The following is a 22,195-nucleotide window of genomic DNA, read 5'->3' as shown; positions in this document are numbered from 1 at the left end:
CCTTTCACCGCGGACTCTCTCCACGGTTCTTCCATATTTTGTATCTGTGATTCAGTCGACTCCAATCGGCCGGCTGTATAGAACGCAGCCATTGCCTTAAAAAAATATGCGGTGACCGCGCCAAAATAGAAAGTTGCATTTTATTTTTATTTTTATTTATTGTGTATTGTGCAGTGTGCGTATTTAGGACAAGTTCAAAAATGTTACCATTTTTTGTTTTTCTGGTAAGTAGTTTACTAAATTTAATAGGTACTTACCGAATGAAAACTCGGAAAATTTTAACACTCAAAAATACAATTTAAACATTTTCTAGATTTAAAAAGTGATGCAGAAAATGGAAGACATATATCTATTGTATTTACTTCATATATCGGAAATTATGAGACAGTATGCAATTTAATAATTTCCTACACTCGTAAGACGACAAAATTCTTGGCGCCATTTCTACACATAACTGTAAATTAAAAATGTATGGAAAACAGTAATGTTATGGTCTAGTTAGAAAGCAGGGGGACTAAATAAGGTAACAAGTAACACAGTTAGGTGACTGCCTTGCTCTATCAACCGGGATCGCGTATATTTTATAATACGTGGTGGTACATAATATTTCCCCGGGACGCTAATGTTAAGTTGTACCAAAATAATACGTTGATTTCAAATATTAATTAGGTGTATTACGCCTCAATATATCGTTATGTTCCCGGTAGTAATATTATATTTTGAACTTAAGCTTTTTTCTATTACATTTTTAAACTTTGGCCGAGAAGCTACTGAGTATACCTACGTACGTAATATGGACATTTTCAGTTTACTGCTGAATTCAAAATTTTCTAAGAGCGGTATTGTTTAGATTTTATAACAGATTTAAGAAGATTTATTTGTATCATCGCAATATACCTACTAGGTACTGTAATTCTGTAATAGACACAATAAAAAAAAATATTTTTACTTGGTGTAAGGTGTAGGTACACTGTACAAGGTGTAACTAATGTAAATAACTTTATGTTTTCTATATACAACAATAAATTCGTTAAAAGTTAGTCTGATTCTTTGAGTAGGTCAATAATAATAGGTCGAAATATCTTATGTGTCTAACACAAAATAACATAGCCTCAAGTGAGACACGCAAGGCTCCATTACACATTACAATGCTCATTCCATCTGACAAGTCGCTCAGTAGGTCGGTTTCACTGCTATTGTAGTAGTTCAATGGATAACTTAGACGAGAGAGTACATAAAGTACCTCTGTTTTAAATGGACCTACCAGAATTAAGGGAAAATGTATTAAAAGAGAAATGTTTGACAGACTACTAAATATTTACGTGAAACGTGCAAAGCAAAATGTAAAGAAAACGTAATAGCAGTATATATTATGTATTTGTAATTTGATACATATATATGTATATTTCAGCATGGTTAGTAGGTACGGAAATAAATTAGAATAATAATTTATGTACAATATTGTTGTTACAGATACTTTCCGGAAATTCATTTTCATAATAATTATTTCATGAAACTTATATTCTTATATTGACTTGTTATTCGCTTTCTTTTATAATAGATAGATTGTTTTTACTGTTCAATTTGTTCATTATTAAATTAATTGAATGTAGGCAAATGCACATAAGGTAATTCATATTCAAATACAAATTTTGGTAGAGCCACAATATTATTATAGTGCATCTAATATCTATCATCTACACGCATTATCTACTTTACATAAGACTTCACATCACATTAAAATATGTTAACATAAATTCTCATAAACAGTCCAACCAATACAATACAATTAAGTAGGTACTTATTGGGTCCATGGTACTAGAATACTGTGGTACTAGTATATTCTACTGCTAGTTTACACCAAACATTTTTCTACGGAAATCGTCTTGAGCGGCACGGAATGTGCTTCGCTAGCGGTCCCGCTACGCACGATTCACGTTTTTACATTGAGACTGCTTTTTACGAATCGATACCCATATATTATATGTACATACATAACAAAAGTGACATACATATATAGAACATTTATCTATAAAACTGCTGTATAGATTTTAAATATATTGTTTCCCAGTAATGGCAATGGTTAGAACTTAGAATAATATTTAGCTGTTGCGAAATGTAAAATTTTCAAAGTGAATCAAACAAAAGTGCTTGGAAGATTCAATAAATAATACCTACCTACCTTACCAATAGATTTTTTTTCATTTACATATTAGGTATATAATAATATTTAATAGGTAGTTAGGTAGTTAATTCGTCTTTACTCTTTTTGTTTAAAAGCAAGTGTAAAGCAATTTCTGAGTATTCTAGGAATTTGGTAAAATAAGAAATCCGGCATTATCCATTTGACCTAAAACAGTAAAATAAATTATTAGAAATTCCATAGTCGTTAAATGCAAGAGGCTTATTAAAACATGTAAATTAACCGAAGATAAATGACCAGTATCGATTATAATTTATAATTATAATTTAAAATGCCTTGTAATCGTTAAGTACATTTCAAGCTAAATTAAGTGTAGCCATGTTGCCACTGTGAAATTTGAAATTTTATTGGATTTGAAGAAATTAAAGAATTTAACAAGTAAACAGTGCATGACGTATAATTCATATAACTACTAGGAAAGTTGAGATTACTTTTACTAGACATTATATTATCTGTGCTAGACTTAACGTTTATTGCAAATCACAATAAAATAGCTTTATCAGCATACAAAATCGGCTCAATGATAAAGAGAGCTTTGGCCGAAAGCGACTTGTCAGCTGAGATCCAACTCACTAATAAAATTTAAAGTCAAATTCTATTGAATACTAATTTTTAGAACTTTTTAATGATTATATTGAACTTATCAAAGCCTAATTTGCCTAATTTTAAAAGCCTTACCATATTATTTACCAATTCCAACAGATTTCCTCAATTCGTATAACGTACCTATTTAATTTATAGCTTCTCAGTAAACATTCAGTAGCATCACAGTTAATCGATTATAAACACCAAAGTATAATAAAAATGTAACAGCCATCTCTAATAAAATTTGAATAAATTAGTCAAGAATTCGTAGTCCTAAATCAGGTGAGCGACCTCCCCACTGGGTGAAGGTCAAACGTATAACGGTGTGTGACGTCATTGTATACCGTTCGCGTAGAGCCTGTTCTCTGTTTTTGTGGGAATATGGGTCAAACGTAACCGGATGTGATGCTCTGAAGATGTATAGTAAGATACCAGAACCTACAGAATGAAATTCTTAGTTTTTATTGCCTGCTATTTTGTGGGTCCTAGTCCAGAGCTGACAATAGATACATACCTACACCATTACCTAAGTGCATTTGAAAGACAAGAATTTTCTCTTAGCATCTAGCAAAATCATCTAGACTTCTAGAGAAAGTAAATTATATATTTTAAATTAAGCTTAACGGAGTCTGTCTTACGAAAGAATGTGTGAAATTGACACCTTATTGTTACTTTTGATGGTAATTAACTTTCATAACATTATAATATTATACCTATCATATTATGTATATGTACCTACTTGGTTCAGGAGATAGCATTATGTGTAATTCAAACGCAAAAAAAATCCAGCTTTGCAGCCGGATTGGTAAAAGTTATCTTTGTCTAATCTGATGGTAATTAATTGTTATCAAACCGACTGCCTTCAAGCAACTATGTATAGAACTCGAACTAAGTAGTTAATATCAAGATAAAATAATTTAACAGGTTTATATTTTTCACACGCACCTAGGGTTCTCAGCTATACCGTTTGCCTATTAATTTGTTTTTATGGTTAACGAAAACCCATGTTTACCAGACATCAAAATGTCTAACACCAATCATATCACATGCTGAAAGAACCTAGGTAATGACAGAAAAAGCAACAAAAGTTGGGAAACATCCTTAAAATCGTTTAACTTATCCCTCATTTAGGTAAAATTAAAAATCTATACTAATATTATAAAGCTGAAGAGTTTGTTTGTTTGAACGCGCTAATCTCGGGAACTACTGGTCAAATTTGAAAAATTCTTTCGGTGTTAGATAGCCCATTTATCGAGGAAGGCTATAGGCTATATATCATCACGCTAAGGCCAACGGGATCGGAGCAACGCGGGTAAAACCGCCTAGCACAGCTAGTAATACATAAAAAGTAGTCCAAAAACTTTTAAATAGGGTCTCAGACCAGAAAACAAAGAAAAATCATACACTTTTCTTTTCCTTTATTTTTTACATATTTGCAGTAATTATTCAATTAACTTCTCACAATCGTGTGGACCCTACTCATGTGGTTACACCGCGCTAGTTGTCGCGTCACGCGTCACGCACTAACGGGGCACTGACGTGACAGAATCTCATGTAGATTGTAGATGCGATGATAGCGATGTAGTTCTCTGTGCTAATTCACTGCCACTGCTATATTTATATTTGTCTAATATATTGAACAGAATTCATGAATGTATTCAGTTAAACGTTTAAATTCTATAACAGTTTACCGTATTTAGTGGGACAGAATCGTTTTATTAAATAACCAATCTTTACAACACATATTAATATTAACAGACGTAGGTTCAGATAAAATATGTAATGCACTGTATGTACTAAAGTATGGTCACATGGGTAATGGGTATGTAAATATAGAGCAAAAATCTGGTAAGCTTGGTAAACAGCTTATTTTTCACAAACTTAAAATAATTCTATTGTAACGTGGAAGTTTACGTCTTAATGATAACGACCACAACGACACATTAAGTGATACTTAACAATAAGAGTACAGTTTACATATGTATTATATTTGTGTTTTGATGAGGATAATGACTTGTCTAAAATTTGCAAGTATTTCCAAACAATAGCTTTATATAACTTATCTCGTAGTTTTAGGTTGTCGAAATTATAACTACTGTAGAGTACCTATTGTAATATTGTTTTCTGTAATATTTTTTTGACTATGTCTTTCTGACTTTTGTTTTAACTTAACTATAACTATACTAACTTATTTTATTTGACTTTTTGTTTTTATAAACAATAAAGAGATAACGTACAGTCTGGTAGAGATCGTGTCGTCCCTAGCGACACTTTGAAGATATTAGCAATATATTTGTTGAAATATTCTCAAATAGGTATATTATGTAGAGCATTGTCCATTCCAGTAACGACCTACATAATTAGCATAGTTTAAAATAACAAACGTAGCTTTTCGCACGGCTTCATTTGTCCAAAAACAAAATATATTTTAGCTGTGAAAGCAAATCTATAAAGTCTGACAGTGTAACGCACAAAAACTACTTCCTAATTTGGATAAAAACTCCCACGACTGACCGACATTCTTCCCAAATTGTTTGGGAAAGTGAAATGAGGTTTGAGAACACGCTACAATTCTGTTATTGTTTTGAATTGGGTTTAGATTTTGATTGCATTCATTTAAAGTTCATGAATTGGGTTAAAGTACCGAATACCAAGTAAGAATCGGGTCAAAGTAACAAATGAAACAAGTGCTCAAGCAACGCCGTCATTGCTAAAGTTTGGAGGTGGTCGCGCTCTATTCATTAGGTATCTGTTAGCACAGAATGATCTTGAAAAAGCTATAGCATGTACATCTAATATAGGTACGCATTATGCAGCCGAGAAAAAATACCTACGTTTAAATATTCTGGGTGCTCTTGCTTCGACGTTATAACTTATAATTTGTAAGGCTGTCCGCAGTTATGCCCGCGTGGTCAAATTAAATGCTCATGATCATGTTACAAACTTTCATCCCCTATTTTATCCTCAGTCAGTCTCGTTTGCCTTTTGGAGGAACTTTCCAGTCAATATCGTGTTCGTCCATTCCATTTATAAAATCTATGAACCGATCTCAGAATTATTAGAAAATTGTCAGTATCATAGTTAACTATTAAGAAACTATTTTGCAAAAGTGATCGGAAGATATTTATTTGAAGATAAAAAATCCTAAGCACTGACAAACCTAAAAGTCTAATTCCACATTTCTAAATCAAACTCTTATAATTTGGCGAAATACAATAGCGGTATTGTGTATGTAATGACTGTAATAATAGCAAATAGCTGACAATGATGCTATAATTCAGCAATTCTTTTGATGGTACTCCCAATGAATGGCATACATTTCACTTTTATCGACTCACAATACTATTGATACTACTTTACGTTGGAAATGTGTTTGTACTGAATTGTTTTATGATTTATCTAAGTAATCTGACGCAGATTCGAATCGCGCGTCGAGATCGAGTTTTTCTATTCATTGAAAAAATGTAATCTACGTTTTTTTACATATTTTATGTTTTATTATATCAATCTTATAAAATAAATGGCAAGTAATGTTTTAACAAAGCATCTAATTGCATTAGAAGTGTAGTGATACGTATGGCATGGCACCTGTATCATTGACACGGAATGCAGGTCAGCATAACCGCTAACCGTAACCATTGGATAGACGAGTTACGGTTGTTACTGTATTCGTTAAATGGTTAAGTATACTTATTTGTAAACATCTCGGAATTTCACAATGTTTACTTTATGTAATAACAGATAGGGTTTAATAATAAAAATTCACTTAGTTACTTAACTAGTCACTTGATTAGGTATATTTTTTAATTAAAATTAAACCCAAATAACTACGACAAATCATCATCAGGTATAAGTACTTTAAATTTTATCAAAAAATATGCGGGTAGTTTACATTTGTTGTACCTAACTAATATATTTTGTACCCGCGGCCGCGTACTTTTTTATAAAAAATACCAACAATGTTGATGTTGAAGTAGGTACTTAGATAAACTGTGTGATTCAAACTTTCGTCTTACTCACGCATTTATTTAACTACACACTCACATTGATTTTAGAAATACTTTAGAATCGCAATACGTAGGTAAAGATAACATCAATTTATCAAACGTATCACCGATCGCGATGCAAAGAGCTTTAGTTTTTATTTGTTTACCCTTTCCAATCCGCAAATAAACATTCCAAATTCAGTTATTTATATATTCTTATTATCTCTTTACATATTATGTTTAAGTATCAATATATTTCAGACGCTATCAGCGGTGCTGTGCGCGAGTGAACCGACGACAGAACCTAAAGCATTACCCACAGACACACAAGCAGACCCGGAGGAGCCTCCTGAAGGATACTATGCGTTTGTCGAATCACCTAATGCTACTCCACCAAGGTAATTTTCATTGAAATTAATTAATTTAAATTGTTCTTAAATTATTAAGTTAAGAAATAAACTTTTAACTTGACCTGTCAACTATGTGCGTCTGTTAACTGACGCGCGGATATGTGTTATTGTGTAAATTGGAATAAATACAAATTTTGTTGAAATTTTGCATGGGTCCTGGAGGAAAAGTTAGCAATTTTAAAAGGAAGTAGAACTGTATTTTCATATTTTTGCAAATTCACCTGTCACTTCCGCAAATCGAACTTATATATTACAAGACACTAGCAGAAGACAATAGGTATGTCTAGTTTTTAGACGCCATTATCAATTCAATCGAGTGTTCACATTGCGTAATGCGGAAGGAAAATTGTTACCTTATAGAAGATTTCCCCGAGGCAATGATGGATTTGGTACATACATAATGTACATTATACAATATCTACTAAAGTCTTGAATATAACAAAAATATAACTTTTTTCACGATTTCATTAGCTTCTCTTATGTTTGTATGTAGGTAACTGAATACGAGTTAAGGCTTGTTTTCGACCCACTTTAAACGAACAGATTTAATTCAACTTTGTACACTTTTATAATGACAATAATTAATCATCTGTTTATCGTATTTATGTCTGTTTTTTAGTCATTTCAAAAGAAATAATTAGAAGAAAAAAGCTTTAACGCAATTTCATGGTATTTAGCTAATGTGCATGTATTTATTGGTGTCAGACAAACAGACAGAGAAAGCAACCCGGCGCCGGCCGCTTTACGGCCTCATATAACATTAATTATTTGGTTTATGCCGCGATTAACCGAGATAACAAGTTCACTCCAATTTTACTACCTAGCATTAAATTCTTTCGCTTGGTCACTAAATATTTACATGGATTATCACTCTCACTTTGTAATGTACAGATTTAGGAAGGCATAAGTTGTGTTAACTTTACCTATAAGTATGTAACCATTTTTTTCCAATTTAAAGCGTTTCTTTTCAATCAAACATGTTTGCAAGATGTTTTGGTTTTTATGGCATTCAAATGCTTTATCGTCGTAGACGTCGCCCCGGAATGGCAAAAAGACGCGGGTTCGAATCTCGCCTCGTGATCGATTTTTTTCTATTATTTAAAAATTTAAATGTTACAATATTTTAAAGCTCTTCTTATTTTTATATCTCTACTTCTGGTCACGACGTCTCGATCCATTTTCGTATAAGAATTCATATTGTGGATGTCAATTATATTTTAAATGAAAAGGAATGCAAATTGCAAATACGCAATAATAAATCCCAACAAATATATTTTTATATGGTAAAGACTTAAAGATTTCCCTTTTTATTTCAACTATTATTATCACTTATTATCCTTTCATTCATAGATTATTTAATAGCCTACATAAAGACAAAAAATAGGTACCCACACATCTATTTAAAAATGTTCGTACCTTTTATTTGAATTCGTACGTTCGAATCATGCGTCACCATCAATTTTTTTAAACATCTAATTATAAGCATTTTAATACTTAAAAAAAATCTATGAAAAAATTATAATTTATAATCATTAATATTATTCCGCCCAGAGTCCGTCCACCACCGTACCGTCAGGTTGCAAGCGAGTGTGCAGAAGCTACGGAAACCCGCGCGCACGTGAGCGCCAACAACCTATGCGGGGACCTCAACCGGGGACTCATCCCACGGAACCCCATGGGACAGAACCCTAATGGGGAACCTTATCCTTTGTAAGTTATTAAATTTACATTTTAAGCTAGGTATTTGTTTTTTTATAAAAATACCCTACATTTTTTGCTTTTTTGAAAAATTGTGATTTTTATTTAAGAGATGTTTTTGAGTTTAAAAATCAGCACAAATTAAGACTTTCATTAAGTAGATAAATAATAATTATCATCAGAACTTACGATTTGGTAAATCAGGATGATTATTATTGTTAGTTTATAGTGCACTAACTTCTATAACTGTTTTTTTTTCACCGACTAGATAGCTTCACACTCTTTTTAGGTTTCCTACCGTTTAAACCACGCAGTGGGTTCGAGCCACAACTTTTTTATTAATCAATGGACTTAACTGAGACAAAGCTGTTCTAAAAAGTTCATTATTTGAATTATGTAGAGGTCATACCGTCACGTACGGTACAGTGCAAAGTGACACCATTTTTACTTTGTACATTCTTGTATTTAAATTATTCAAAACGCGTGAGAACATAAAATTACCGTAACGAAATACAGTTTTATCATTATTGATGTTTAGAATAAAAAAAGCATATAACATGATTAACCCTAAGAAGTTTAAAGTGAAGATTAAACACAAGATTACGTACTTGCAGAAATCATCCAATCTTTTATCCAATAACTACGAGCGGATTTTGATAAAACTTCGTTTGAATTTCAATCTATGCACGCGCGAACGATGTCGCTGGCAGCTAGTACATATCTTAAAGATTCCAATAATTGTTCAAAATTGTTTAAATCTGCATAAATTGTTGCTTACAAATTTTATAGAGTAAGTATAGACATTTCCCTAACTCCAAACAAATTTTGTTACCCCATTGCGAACAAATCCGCAACCACACATTACCCATGCTTTTAAAACTAGATGTAATATTTATTGATATGTTATAAACAAACAAAAGAACTATTCTTTTACTCCATAGCGAACTTATCCGCAACCACACACTGCGCTATCTCTCCCGCACACTGCCCGTGCTACGCGCGGACGACGCGCTGCCCCGCGTAGCGCACGTGACGGCCGCTACGGGGGACAGCGCTACGAGCGCTACGCCGGCTACTGCTACGTATGGCGCGCCGATGCCGCAGGCTGTGCCCGATATGCATCATAATAGGTAAGGATGGCCATATAAAACCATAGTTGAAAGTTTACAGTATATGTTATGTATACTATTTGGTTGGTACTTTATATTTCAACAAACTATTGTAAACATATCGATTATGCATCTCAAAAATGATTGTGATTAGTAATGTATTTTAAACAGTGTCTATAATCTAGTCTATGTAAGTTAGCTTACTTAGCTTATTAAAGTAATGTATATTTTATAATTAGATTAGGCTAATTTGATTTGACTTTATTCGTGTTATTTTTATTCCGTTTTAACGATCATTTATAAAAACTATCCACAGACAAGTATATTTTGTCGTAATGTGTGTGACTTTTATATAAACAGGTTAGAAGAGCGTGGCAAGCGCGCCGCGAGCGAACCGGACGCGAGCGAAGCGAAGCGAGCCGTGCCCAGAGAGAGCAGGAAGTTCTGCGATGGAGGCGGAGTGTGAGTATATAGACTTGAGAATTTTATTTATACAGAAGTATTTAATGTGTAAATACTTAATATGCCCATAAATAATTAAGATTAAATTTATGGGATTTATTATTAATTTTGGCTATAACAGAAAATTTACAATAAATATCATATCAGATAGGAAATCGTTTTAAAAAACGTTTATTATATTTATTTACGTTTGATAGGTTAATTTTCGCAAAATGATTCATGAAAATCGACTGTCAGAAAAAAAAAAAAAAAAACATTAAGTAGTAAAACATATATTCTTAAATATAAATAACAATACAATTTATCCGAGTAGCTCAGTGGCTCCGAGCTCCTTTAGATCTGAGACCACAACTTCGAGCGCGTCCGGTCTGGTCGCGTCCAGTAACTTCACTCGTCCATCTTTTTCTATCTATAAAAAAAATACAAAAAAACAAAATAAACATCCTTCTATTGTACAATTTTGTACAAAAAGTTGAAAAAATATTCTGACATATGGAGTAAATGTAAAAATTGGCTCCGTTTTTATAGGTCTTAACTCTTGATACAAAATAAAAGATAGTCACGCAGTATCACTGTCACTTCGTGTTAGTGTCACGTTTTTATTTATTTATTACTAGGTTCCGCCCGCGGCTTCGCCCGCGCAGTCAAAGAAAAACCCGCATAGTTCCCGTTCCCGTGGGATTTCGGGATTGCGTCATTTTCCTGGGATAAAAAGTATCCTATGTCCTTTCTCGGGTATCAAAATATCTCCATACCAAATTTCATGAAAATTGGTTCAGTAGTCAGTAGACAGACAGACAGAGTTACTTTCGCATTTATAATATTAGTGTGGATTTAATAAATACGATGTGATGATATGTGATGAATCAGCACACATCACCACATCAGTGTGCCTAGTGCGAGTTTTCATCGAGTACGAAACGTTACTATCGCGTCTGCGTCACAGCGAAATTTGTATGGGGAATCAAAGCTTCCCCATACGTCCGCTAGGGGCGCTGTTCGATTCCCCATACTAATTCGGCTGTGACGCAAACGCGATAGTAACGTTTCGTACTCGATGAAAACTCGCACTAGGCACACAGCACACATCACGTATGGCACACCTGTGCCCGGTAGCGCAGGTGCTCGGGCCACACGCACGTGTCGAAGTATCCCGGCACGTCGGGCGGCTCGTACAGCCGGTGCACGCGCCGCGCGAGACACTCGCCGTACTCTAATATGAAGTAGTACCTGAAATATATAAATACTTCTTATCACTACATAGTATAAAACAAGTGATAACTGCGTTAAAAACAACCGACTTCAAACTTGCACTTGCAAAATTTACAAATACCTACAGACAAAAATGCTCATAAAATAAAAACTACTGGGCCTATCCGAATAAAATTTTTATGGGACCAATTCGACACCATCCCGCATCGAACAAAAAAAGAATCACGTAAATCGGTTCAGAAACCTCGGAGTAATCGGTGTACATACATAAAAAAAAAAAAAATATACCGGCCGAATTGATAACCTCCTCCTTTTTTTTGAAGTCGGTTAACAAAGTCGCTTTCTCTGTCCCTATGTCCCTTTGTATACTTAAATCTTTAAAACTACGCAACGGATTTTGATTCGGTTTTTTTTTATAGATAGAGTGATTAAGGAGGAAGGTATTAGTATATAAATGTTTAAAAATCTTTTTAATTTAGTTCATAGTGAATTTGAAAAAATATTTAAAGTTAAATCTTTAAATATTACCAAGGATTTACCATTTAGTAAATGGGCGACACCTAGCATACATAGGTGTAGGATTGTTCTTTATGAGTTATATGGTATGAAGCAATATAATAAAGATCCATCTTTTCTTAGTTATGTTAGAAATTACTCAAAAACTTTTAAAATTGTTTGTTTTACTGCGAAGCGTTTGTATATCAGGGATAAAATACGCGACTCGGATAATAAAGTTAAAACAGTTTGGTCTATTATTAATGGTGAAATGGGTAAAAGCAAATCAAGTAATACCATAAAACTTGTAAATAATGGCATGGTTATTGACAAAAATGCTGATGTTGCGCTTGCTTTTGAAGATTTCTTTAGTAGTGTCCCTGCTAGCATTACTAATAATTTAAATTCGTCTTCAATACTTGCAGAGACCTTTTTGAGGGACCATGTTGCGGGGTGCAGTACATTATTTGAATTGCGTCACGTAACTGCTAATGATATTGTTACAGCATTTAAGACACTTAATTTAAAAAATACTTGTGATCTTTGGGGAATGTCTGTAAATTTAGTTAATAATATAATAGAAAATATTGCAAACAATTTAGCTTTCATATTTAATAGGTGTTGTGACTATGGTACATTTCCTAATTTACTAAAGCTTAGTAAAGTTATACCTCTATTTAAAAAAGGTGATCAAGAAGACTGTAACAACTATAGACCTATCTCGATTTTACCAACATTAAGTAAAGTTTTCGAAAAGTTAATATTAAACCAATTGACTAGTCACTTTGCTTCTAATAATTTGCTGCACACCAAACAGTTTGGTTTCACAAAGGGGCGCTCAACCACAGATGCTGGAGTTGCACTACTAACACATATATATAAGGCATGGGAAAACTCAAAAAATGCTTTGGGGATATTTTGTGACCTCTCCAAGGCATTTGACTGCGTTGAACATTGTACTTTATTGCGCAAACTTAATCACTATGGGATTAAAGGACAAGCTCAGAACCTCATAGCCTCATACCTTCATGATAGGATACAAACTGTAGTTGTTAATGGAGAACGTTCTAGCGGTGCGTCAATTAACATTGGTGTTCCACAAGGATCTATTTTAGGACCCTTCTTGTTCTTGGTATATATCAATGATCTACCTTATTATTTACAGGATAGGTGTGAAATAGTTCTGTTTGCAGATGATACCTCATTAATATTCAATGTGGATAGGCATGACCCAAATGTTGACGAAGTGAACAGTACTCTTTTACACATATCCGACTGGTTTACTGCTAATAATTTATTATTAAATGCCAAAAAAACAACTTGTGTTGAATTTTTACTACCTAACGTTAAAAAGTTGAGCAGAAATATTACCTTGAACGGGGAGGTATTACACCCTACAGAATCGACTGTATTTCTTGGGTTAACATTGGACGAGAAACTACAGTGGGGAGCCCATGTCAACACCGCTGCAGGTAAGCTCAGTTCAGCAGCATATGCAGTCCGAAAGGTAAGGCATCTCACCGATGAAGATACAGCTAGATTGGTATATTTCAGCTACTTTCATAGTATTATGTCCTATGGAATTCTACTATGGGGCAGGGCAGCAGATATAGAAACTATATTTATCTTACAGAAAAGAGCCATTCGCTCTATATATAATTTACGTGCTCGGGACTCACTAAGAGATCTCTTTAAGAATACTGGTATACTTACTCTACCATCACAGTATATATTTAATAATATTTTGCATGTACACAAAAACGCCGACTTACACACAAGAGTAGGAGATAGACACTGTTATGGCACAAGGAACAGAAATAGAATTGAAATGCCATTTTTCCGATTAGCTAAAGTTAAAAATTCATTTATGGGTCAAGGTATATGCTTTTACAATAGAATTCCTCATAATATTAGAGAGTTTAGTAGTTCTAAATTTAAAACTTATATAAAAAATGTACTAGTTCAGAGAGCGTACTACAGTATTCAGGAATATATGGACGATAAAAACCCATGGAGGGTTGTCGCGTAAAAACCACAGGACAGTTCTTTGTATATTATGATATATTATGTATTTAGATATAATTTACATATTATGTAATATCGACATGATTTTAAAAGAGCAACTATGGAGTTTCTTGCCGATTCTTCTCCATAGATCACTGCTTTCCGAATCGGTGGTAAATGTTAAAATAATTATGTAATGACGATTCGAAAGTGCTACTAAATAGTAGTCTAATTGAATAAATGAATGTTTGAGTTTTGAGTTTTAATTTATTAGGTTTTAGACAAAGCGGGCGAAGCCGCGGGCGGTAAGCTAGTTATTATTAAAATAAGGCAATGATTAAGTTTTTTGTCGGTTCTACTCTGTAGTAACTGCTTTCCGAATCCGTGGTAAATGGTAAAAGTATGTTAAGACGTTTCAATATTGCTTCTAGAAGTCGAACTGAACAGATAAATGTTTCAGTTTGAATTATAACATGTTTTGGGGGTAAATTCGTGTTATATGACAATGCACGAGGTTTCATTAGATCAAAAAAAATTCCCTGCGCTGTTTATTGTATTTATCGATCAAGGGATGCATTTAAAATGTAAGAGTAGAACACACAGAGTAGATTTCAGAATATATTACATTATTTTTCATGAAAAATTCACCTAAAGTTTGTCATAAAAAAAGTATAAGAAATTGACATGTGGGTGTTCTACTCTAAATACATCCCTTGATCGATAAATACAATAAACAGCACAGGGAATTTTTTTTGATCTAATGAAATATTATACAATATGAAAGTGAGTCAAATCTAGATGATTTTTATTAGGCTAAATTTGGCTTTGAGTTTTAAAATAATATTTGTCAAAGAACAGTACAGTTTAAATTAAAATATCACAACAACTAAAAAAATTAAATAATAAAAAACCTCACCTTAAATTACACAATTCCATAATAGGTTTATAGTTCAACACCGTAAATCCCTCCACAACTAAGAACTTTTTCCCTTGCACTTGTAACTTGCCGCGATCTGCCTCAAGGCTACACGCCTGTGCCTTCACTTCTCCATTCATTGTTTTAACAATATCCTCATACATTTGTCCCATATCTAATGAAGACAGTATATCGTAGTTATTGTGATCCAAATTATCGCATTTCACATGCTTTGGACTGTCGTCGGGATAAAAATATTGGTCTTGATGAAATGTGTACACTGGTACTAATTTCTCATGCAATTTATTCGCTAACGTCGTCTTTCCACCGCACGTCACACCAGATATGCCGATTACAATCCAGTCTTTTGACATTTTTCTTTTAAATTCCTCTGAAGTTTTATTTGAAACTAAATTTTTAGACTTTGATGTCTTAGATTCACGATTAAGCTTAGATTCTTCTTGTATACTAAGTTTTTTATTCTGGAATTTTGATTCGAGCACAAATTTGTGATTTTCTTGGTTATATTTACTTATAAATAGGGGTACAAGTGGTATAGAGTGAAGGACATGAGCCCTCCGATAAAGAACAGGCCCCAAACTGCGCAAAATAGTAACGCCCACTGTGGATTCGGTATATATTTGTAGATTGTTAGCTCTGAAACAAATAAATATATGAAAGTGCTATGTATTGATGCCTAGATGAGTACTGCACAAATGCTTCTGATAGATGATTTCAAAATCTAATGTGTGATTAAATTTAGATATTAAAAACTTTCTAACGGTCATGGGGGGTGTTTGATGCATTGCATTGAATAAAAAAAATCAAAACAAATATAACAATAACAGCAGTAACACTCACCGTCGTCAATAAAAGGGTAGGAGTTGACCCAAAACACAAATATAGCAAAGAGAGTGAAAGTCAGAACCAAACCCACTTTCCCCAACAGAGCATCTGGCAAGTCCATAAATGCATAGTTTGTTCTTTTGTTACATAAAAATATAACAACTACTGTTAATTTCTTATAGCAACAGTATTAATATTCTTGAAATTATGGTTTTTCTTTATCTTCCTGATATTTTAGCTATATATAAACTTATTTATTCCCAAGTAATTAAAATTAGATCTAAACTGCATTAACATTAACTACAGAAGTAGGTTTTCTCAAACTTTTTGAAGCTCTCTTCCGGGAATAAAATAGATTTTTCTTCCTCCACTTTCTTTTCAATTTTCTCAAGCAGTGGTTTTCCTTTTACAGCTCTTTCAATGATCTGTAATAACATTGCAAATTAACTATTATTAAAAATTTGCAACACTTCAAAAGTACTGCAAAATAATACATTAGTCTTATGTGATAGTTGGGATCAAGCAATAGCCTTGAAAAATTTAACTCGTCTAAGTTGGGGTGCAAGTTATAGTTTTCTTTTTATAATCATTCAATATTTGATTTAATTCTCTGATATAAAGTTTACTTTAGAAATATTCCATCAAAAAAGATATATATAACAAGTCATTTGTTAGGTTCAAACTTCAAATAACCATTTTGATGTGCGTAACAGTCAGCAAGTAAATCCGCAAATTTTGGAATTTGCGTAATTGGAGAAGCATAAGTTGGTATTACTGTACTAAGTTCATTTCAACATACACTTTGACTAATTATTTAATTAAATAATAATTTACATGATTAAATGTAAAACAATATTGTAACTCACTTTATCAGCTATTTCTGTATTGGCCACAGGAGCGGAAAGAGCTAGCAGCTTCTTTATATTGCTGTCCACTATTTCTTCTTGTGATTTCTTTTCTTTAGTTTTTTTGTTCTTGTTTTTATTGTTATATGGATGGACTTTACCTGAAAACAGAAAATGTAATTTATACATAATATACTTCTTTGAGCAATTCCTAAAAAAGATAGAAATACATAATATATTATATACATATAATTGGCTTTGTTTTATTCTCATTCAGTTGAGGAAAACTTGAAACTGAGAAAAGTAAATTGTTTCGACATAATCACCACTGCTCGAACGGTGAAGGAAAACGTCGTGAGGAAACCGACATGTCGAAGAATTAAAAAGTTCGACGACATGTGTCATCTGCCAACACACACTTGGCCAGCGTGGTAGATTATGGCCTGTACCCTCATAGGAGGCCCTTGTCCCAGCAGTGGGAACGTATATGGGCTGATGATGATGATGATTATAATTAAATAGGTTAGATTACTTTTTTCTGCGTACATATTAAACTTTAACAAGTTAGTACTTTAATGCACTAACAGTTTAAACAGAATTTATCTGTCTTGCATGAGGAATACTATATTATCAATAAATAAACATTGCTGCAGAAATGACGATACATAAAGGAACATAATTATAATCTTTAATTATGTAACTTACCAACCAGTTCAAATAGCATGCATGAGCACACAATAGAAATGAATTTCAATGACTTTACAATCACTTATCATGTCGTAAATTGGCAATACGATAGCGGTCATAAACTACGGGCGCAGTTGAATACTGTAAGTATAATCGTAAAATGACGTAACTAGTGTGATCTAGGGTGACGTACCTTGACCTGGGTTCGAGCGCTTCCGCGATCGTTTGTTTTTATTCTTTTCGTTCTCTGTAACCAAATAACCGAAACATGAATATAACACTGTAATATGGCTCATAGAAAAACAAAGACACATGGAGATCGCAGTTACCTTCTGGATCAACAAATGCCAACGCTTCTCTCACTAATGCTGAGGACATTTTCATCAAACAAACTAATAAATAACATTTACAATAATTTTTCAACACTCATAACCTATAAAACACGGCAACGAATTGAAATGACAAATGTCAAACTTTAAAAAAATAACATTGCGTTTTGACCGGTTTTGACATACCAACGTGTGACGTATCGTGTTGCGTTCCGTTTCACTCTGTGGTTTCACTGGTTAAAAGCTATTTAGTGTTTCGATAAACCACAGACATATTATAAACATTAAACTCGTTTGATTTTTAATTTAGTTGCACTAGAATTAAAAGAATTAAAACATTTGTAAATTAAATGTGTAACAGTTCCATGCATGAAATGATAATTATTTTGATTATAAACCTTAAAATATAACAATATTTCAACCTACATTCTAACCTTGTATAAACGCATCTACTGTTTAATTGTTATTTTTTATATTTTGCGCTTTTGTAGTTTTAATGTCTCATTAAAGAAAATACCATTCTTTTAGTTTCTGCATGTTATACCGCGCGATAAACGGAGACAGTGCTGGGCCCGAACGGCGGGAGGACCCTGGAGTCATTCCTCACACACCGCATGGACCAGGACCACACAGATATGAGGTAATTATTTCTATATTTTGTAATATATTTTTTAATTAAGTTTGCTGTCTTCTGTTCGCGACCGGCGCTAACAAAAAAGCCTTTTTGTGAAAAAACATTTTTTTTTTATCATATTACTTTTTTAAACTGGTACTAAATTGCTTCGATCATCTGGTCCTTCGAGCCGGAAAGTAAAAATATATAAATGACAAATCTTTTTGTATTGTACACGCTTAATACGACTTTATCCTAGTTACACATTTTTTTAATTGTGCTATTAATTCATCTGTTTCTTTAGAGTTTACAGCTTTCAATATATTTTGATGTCTTATGTGGTATTATTTATAGTAGGGGAGCCCAAGAGGGGATTTTGGGATTTACTCGAGCGCGTCAGATTACTATAAGGGACGGTACCTTAGCTATTCATTAGTACCTCTAGTCAATATGAGCAGTTATGGTTGGTGGGTGCGCTCAGGGGCCCCGCTGGAAAATTTGAATAATCCATAATTCCCTAAGGTTGAGCTCGAATCGTCAGATTAGCGAAATGGGGACTTCTTATATTGTAATTAACCCCCCCATATATTAACGCGCTCGAATAATATTACTTTAATTTTTTACCCTTTCGTCAGATTAACGTATACTTTTTTTCAGTGACGTCCTGGAGCATGCAAAAATATCAATATCTAACGCGCTTGAGTATTTCCAAGCCAATTTTTTTCTTTTTTAAATTAAAAAAAATCAAAAAACCCTTCCCCACCGCTAAAAGTGAAAACATTATAGGACCTTTTTTTCTCGCTATGGTCTAATCTACCAATTCTAATAGGTTCCCGTGACGCTCGAGTAAATCCACATTTAGCATCCTGGGCTCCCCTACTATTATAGACATAGACACATTAATTATCTATCTTCGTTTGTATTAAAATGTTTTCTTTTTCATTATTGGTTATTCGTGTATTTGTCTCTTTCCTTTGCACTACAATATTTTATTTTCATTTTACCCCAGGGCCCCCCCACCCCTTGCCCCGCACGCGTGGAGTACGCAACCCCTGTGTTCGCGCGCAACTACCAGGGCGTGTGGCGATACGTCGTGCAGATCCCGTACGAGGGGTACTTCACACAGACTGTGGAGGTCACACGGTATGTATAAGGGAGTTTAGCGCCATGTTGTGACGCTTTTAAACATTTAATGGCTTGAGCATTTATTAGTTACTGTGCTATTTGTTAAATAGGTTTGAAGTCGGTACCAAGCACTAAGCACTTAGTATTAAGCTCGTGCACCGACATCAAATATATTATTTTACTAAATAATATTGTTAATAATATCAAATCTTTTTTATTTTTTACTTTTCCGTTTTTGAAGTCGGTTATTTTTAACGTAGTTATTTTTATGGTATCTTTAAATCCAATGCCAAAGAAGTTTCACTTTCCACACGTGTGCTCGGCAAACACACTTTTTTAAAACATTTTCCCATATTGTCTATTTGTACTAATAACGGAAAATGCGCACAGTTGCATGCAGTCCCGCTGCCACTACCTGGAGGGCGGGTGCCTGAGCTCCCCGCGCTGGGTGTCGCTGCTCGTCGCCGAGCTGCACTACCCGCCCGGCAACAGCGTGAGTACACGCGTACACGCCGTACATGTCGTACATGCCGTACACGCCGTACATGTCGTACATGCCGTACATGTCGTACACGCCGTACATGTCGTACATGCCGTACATACCGTACATGCCATACATGCCGTACATACCCTACACGCCGTACACGCCGTACATGCCGTACATGTCGTACATGCCGTACATGTCGTACACGCCGTACACGCCGTACATGTCGTACATGCCGTACACGCCGTACATGCCGTACATGTCATACACGCCGTACATGTCGTACATGCCGTACACAGACACTAACAGTATATATAGTAAAAGTGTATGCAACATTAGGGTTTTTTCTCAGTTTTTTTTTTGTTCTTAAATCATAACCGTTTTTAAGGCATGTGGTGTTAGCCTATAATTAATTGTTGCACTTGATTTGTTAAATTGCATTTTCTTTGTATGTCTATAATTAGTATTAACAATTATTGGCTATCCTTTGTAAAATAAATAAATAAATTAGGGTGCTTTTCCACCAATAATGTTGATGTGAAGCGATAAATGTGTTTGTAAAGACCAATCATATCGCTTCATCTAGTTTGAAGCGTTCAGCGTTAGAGGCGATATTATTGGTTATTTACAAATACATTCCCCGTGCTACAGTTCACAGTTAAACTTACAAATTACTCGGCAGCCGTAATGTTCAATCAGAGTTGAAGTACAATGATGCACGAGCCAATATTTATTTATTTAATTATTATATGTATAGAAATACTAGCTAGCCACCCGCGGCTTCGCCAGATTTGTCTAAAACCTAATAAATTATATACTAAATCTTTCTCTTGAATCAATCTATCTTTTAAAAAAGTCATCAAAATCCGTTGCTCAATTTTAAAGATTTAAGCATACAAAGGGACAAATAGGGACAGAGAAATAAATAAATAATAAATAAATAAGCCATTTATTAGTAAACAGACAAAGAAAGCGACTTATAATAAGTATGTAGAAATAAAATTTCGTGGACCGCGGCTGTCGATCACGATACGATACCTTTTAGTTATTCTTTTTTCTTCTATATTATGACGTCAAAAGTTAGGTCATTTTCCTTTTATGCAAACAGACCTAAAACATACTAAAAATGATATAAAATATTTCCACAGCAAGAACAGTACCAACAGTTCGCGAGCCAAACGGGTGAAGTGACGACTGAGAAGCCGCTGCATTGTGATGGACACGACGAGCTTGGATGCTATCAGGTATGAGCTTATTTGTATAGCTTTAGCTACAGATTATCCCTTTTTTTGTAGAGAAACTTCTTTAGGCGCGTTGAGAGTTAAATTTTAAGGTCACGTTATGGCAATACCGTCACGTCATGGAGTAAGGTGACGATTTTGATTTCTTTGAATTTTGCTAAAGAAGTTTCACTTTTGACAAGTGTGCTCGGCACACATGCTTTTTTTATAAGATTTGATGCTAAAGTACCCACTATTAATTCAAACTAACTGTTTGTATACGTAACGATTTAAGCCAAAAAAACTGGATCAATTTTTAAGATTCTTTCACCAGTAGATAACTAAATTATTCCTGAGTGACATCTTATTATAACTTCTTTTTGAACATAAAGTTTGTGAGAATGGATGTATGTATGTTTCTTACTCTATCATGCGAAAACCACTGAACGGATTTTTTAATTAATACTTGGCAATGATTTAAAATAACGTATATCTATAAATACTTGCCTTTCCCTAAAAATATATATAATAAATATATATAAACATGTTCAGGTCCGTCTGTACTACGACTGGTTCCTAGTCCCCGGCTCGTGCAAGTGTTGGCGCCCGGACTACTTCGCGCGGTATGTTCGCCGCAAGCATAATGAACTATAAATTCCTATAAATCTTTCTTTTACATAATTTTTCCTGATTCCTATATGCTTTGACGTAAAATAAACAAACAGACAAACAATTTATCTCAAAATTGTCCGAAGCAAATGTTTTCTAATCATACAACGGATTTTTAACGAAAGCGAAATAAGATGTAAATTTGAATGATTTTTTTGTACAATTTTTGGACATTTTTGATGATTAATAGATGATTGTGAGTCTATTTGTTTATGGCACATGAATAATACCTGTAAATTATTTTGTTAGATGCAGTAATTATTAAATTATGTAAAAACTGTTTACTATGCGATCCAC

At 33.7% G+C, this 22,195-nt stretch overlaps 2 protein-coding genes across 2 annotated transcripts; one reads left to right on the top strand and one right to left on the bottom strand.

The window, feature by feature from the left end:
* Positions 1 to 68: 68 nt before the first annotated feature.
* Positions 69 to 21,983, top strand: LOC123703206. The gene is made up of 10 exons (XM_045651136.1): positions 69 to 224; positions 7,036 to 7,172; positions 8,736 to 8,894; positions 9,824 to 10,012; positions 10,352 to 10,453; positions 18,316 to 18,427; positions 19,410 to 19,543; positions 19,916 to 20,018; positions 21,158 to 21,253; positions 21,782 to 21,983. Exons 1-10 carry the CDS (start codon positions 201 to 203, stop codon positions 21,881 to 21,883), a joined length of 1,158 nt encoding a protein of 385 aa, XP_045507092.1. The 5' UTR covers positions 69 to 200; the 3' UTR covers positions 21,884 to 21,983.
* LOC123703207 (nicotinamide riboside kinase 1) lies at positions 10,710 to 16,210 on the bottom strand. Its single transcript, XM_045651137.1, has 4 exons — positions 15,942 to 16,210; positions 15,081 to 15,737; positions 11,557 to 11,683; positions 10,710 to 10,862 (listed from the first exon to the last, which is right to left on the bottom strand). Exons 2-4 carry the CDS (start codon positions 15,452 to 15,454, stop codon positions 10,755 to 10,757), a joined length of 609 nt encoding a protein of 202 aa, XP_045507093.1. The 5' UTR covers positions 15,455 to 15,737; positions 15,942 to 16,210; the 3' UTR covers positions 10,710 to 10,754.
* Positions 21,984 to 22,195: the final 212 nt, after the last annotated feature.

This window comes from Colias croceus, chromosome 25 (assembly GCF_905220415.1).
Source record: "Colias croceus chromosome 25, ilColCroc2.1".
In the NCBI taxonomy this organism is placed as follows: Eukaryota; Metazoa; Arthropoda; class Insecta; order Lepidoptera; family Pieridae; genus Colias; species Colias croceus.
The sequence above is the reverse complement of the archived record's forward strand: the minus strand, read 5'-3'. Positions and strand labels throughout refer to the sequence as shown.

Excerpts from the sequence above, each read along its gene's own strand:
- LOC123703206 (XM_045651136.1), top strand. The coding sequence starts at position 201 with ATGTTACCATTTTTTGTTTTTCTG. Across the intron at positions 8,895-9,823 it reads AATGGGGAACCTTATCCTTT|CGAACTTATCCGCAACCACA; the intron begins GTAAGTTATTAA and ends TTTACTCCATAG. Across the intron at positions 21,254-21,781 it reads ACGAGCTTGGATGCTATCAG|GTCCGTCTGTACTACGACTG; the intron begins GTATGAGCTTAT and ends AAACATGTTCAG.
- LOC123703207 (XM_045651137.1), bottom strand. The coding sequence starts at position 15,454 with ATGTCAAAAGACTGGATTGTAATCGGCATATCTGGTGTGACGTGCGGT. Across the intron at positions 11,684-15,080 it reads ATGGAATTGTGTAATTTAAG|GTACTACTTCATATTAGAGT; the intron begins GTGAGGTTTTTT and ends TATATATTTCAG. Across the intron at positions 10,863-11,556 it reads ACCTGCGCTACCGGGCACAG|ATAGAAAAAGATGGACGAGT; the intron begins GTGTGCCATACG and ends TTTTTTTTATAG.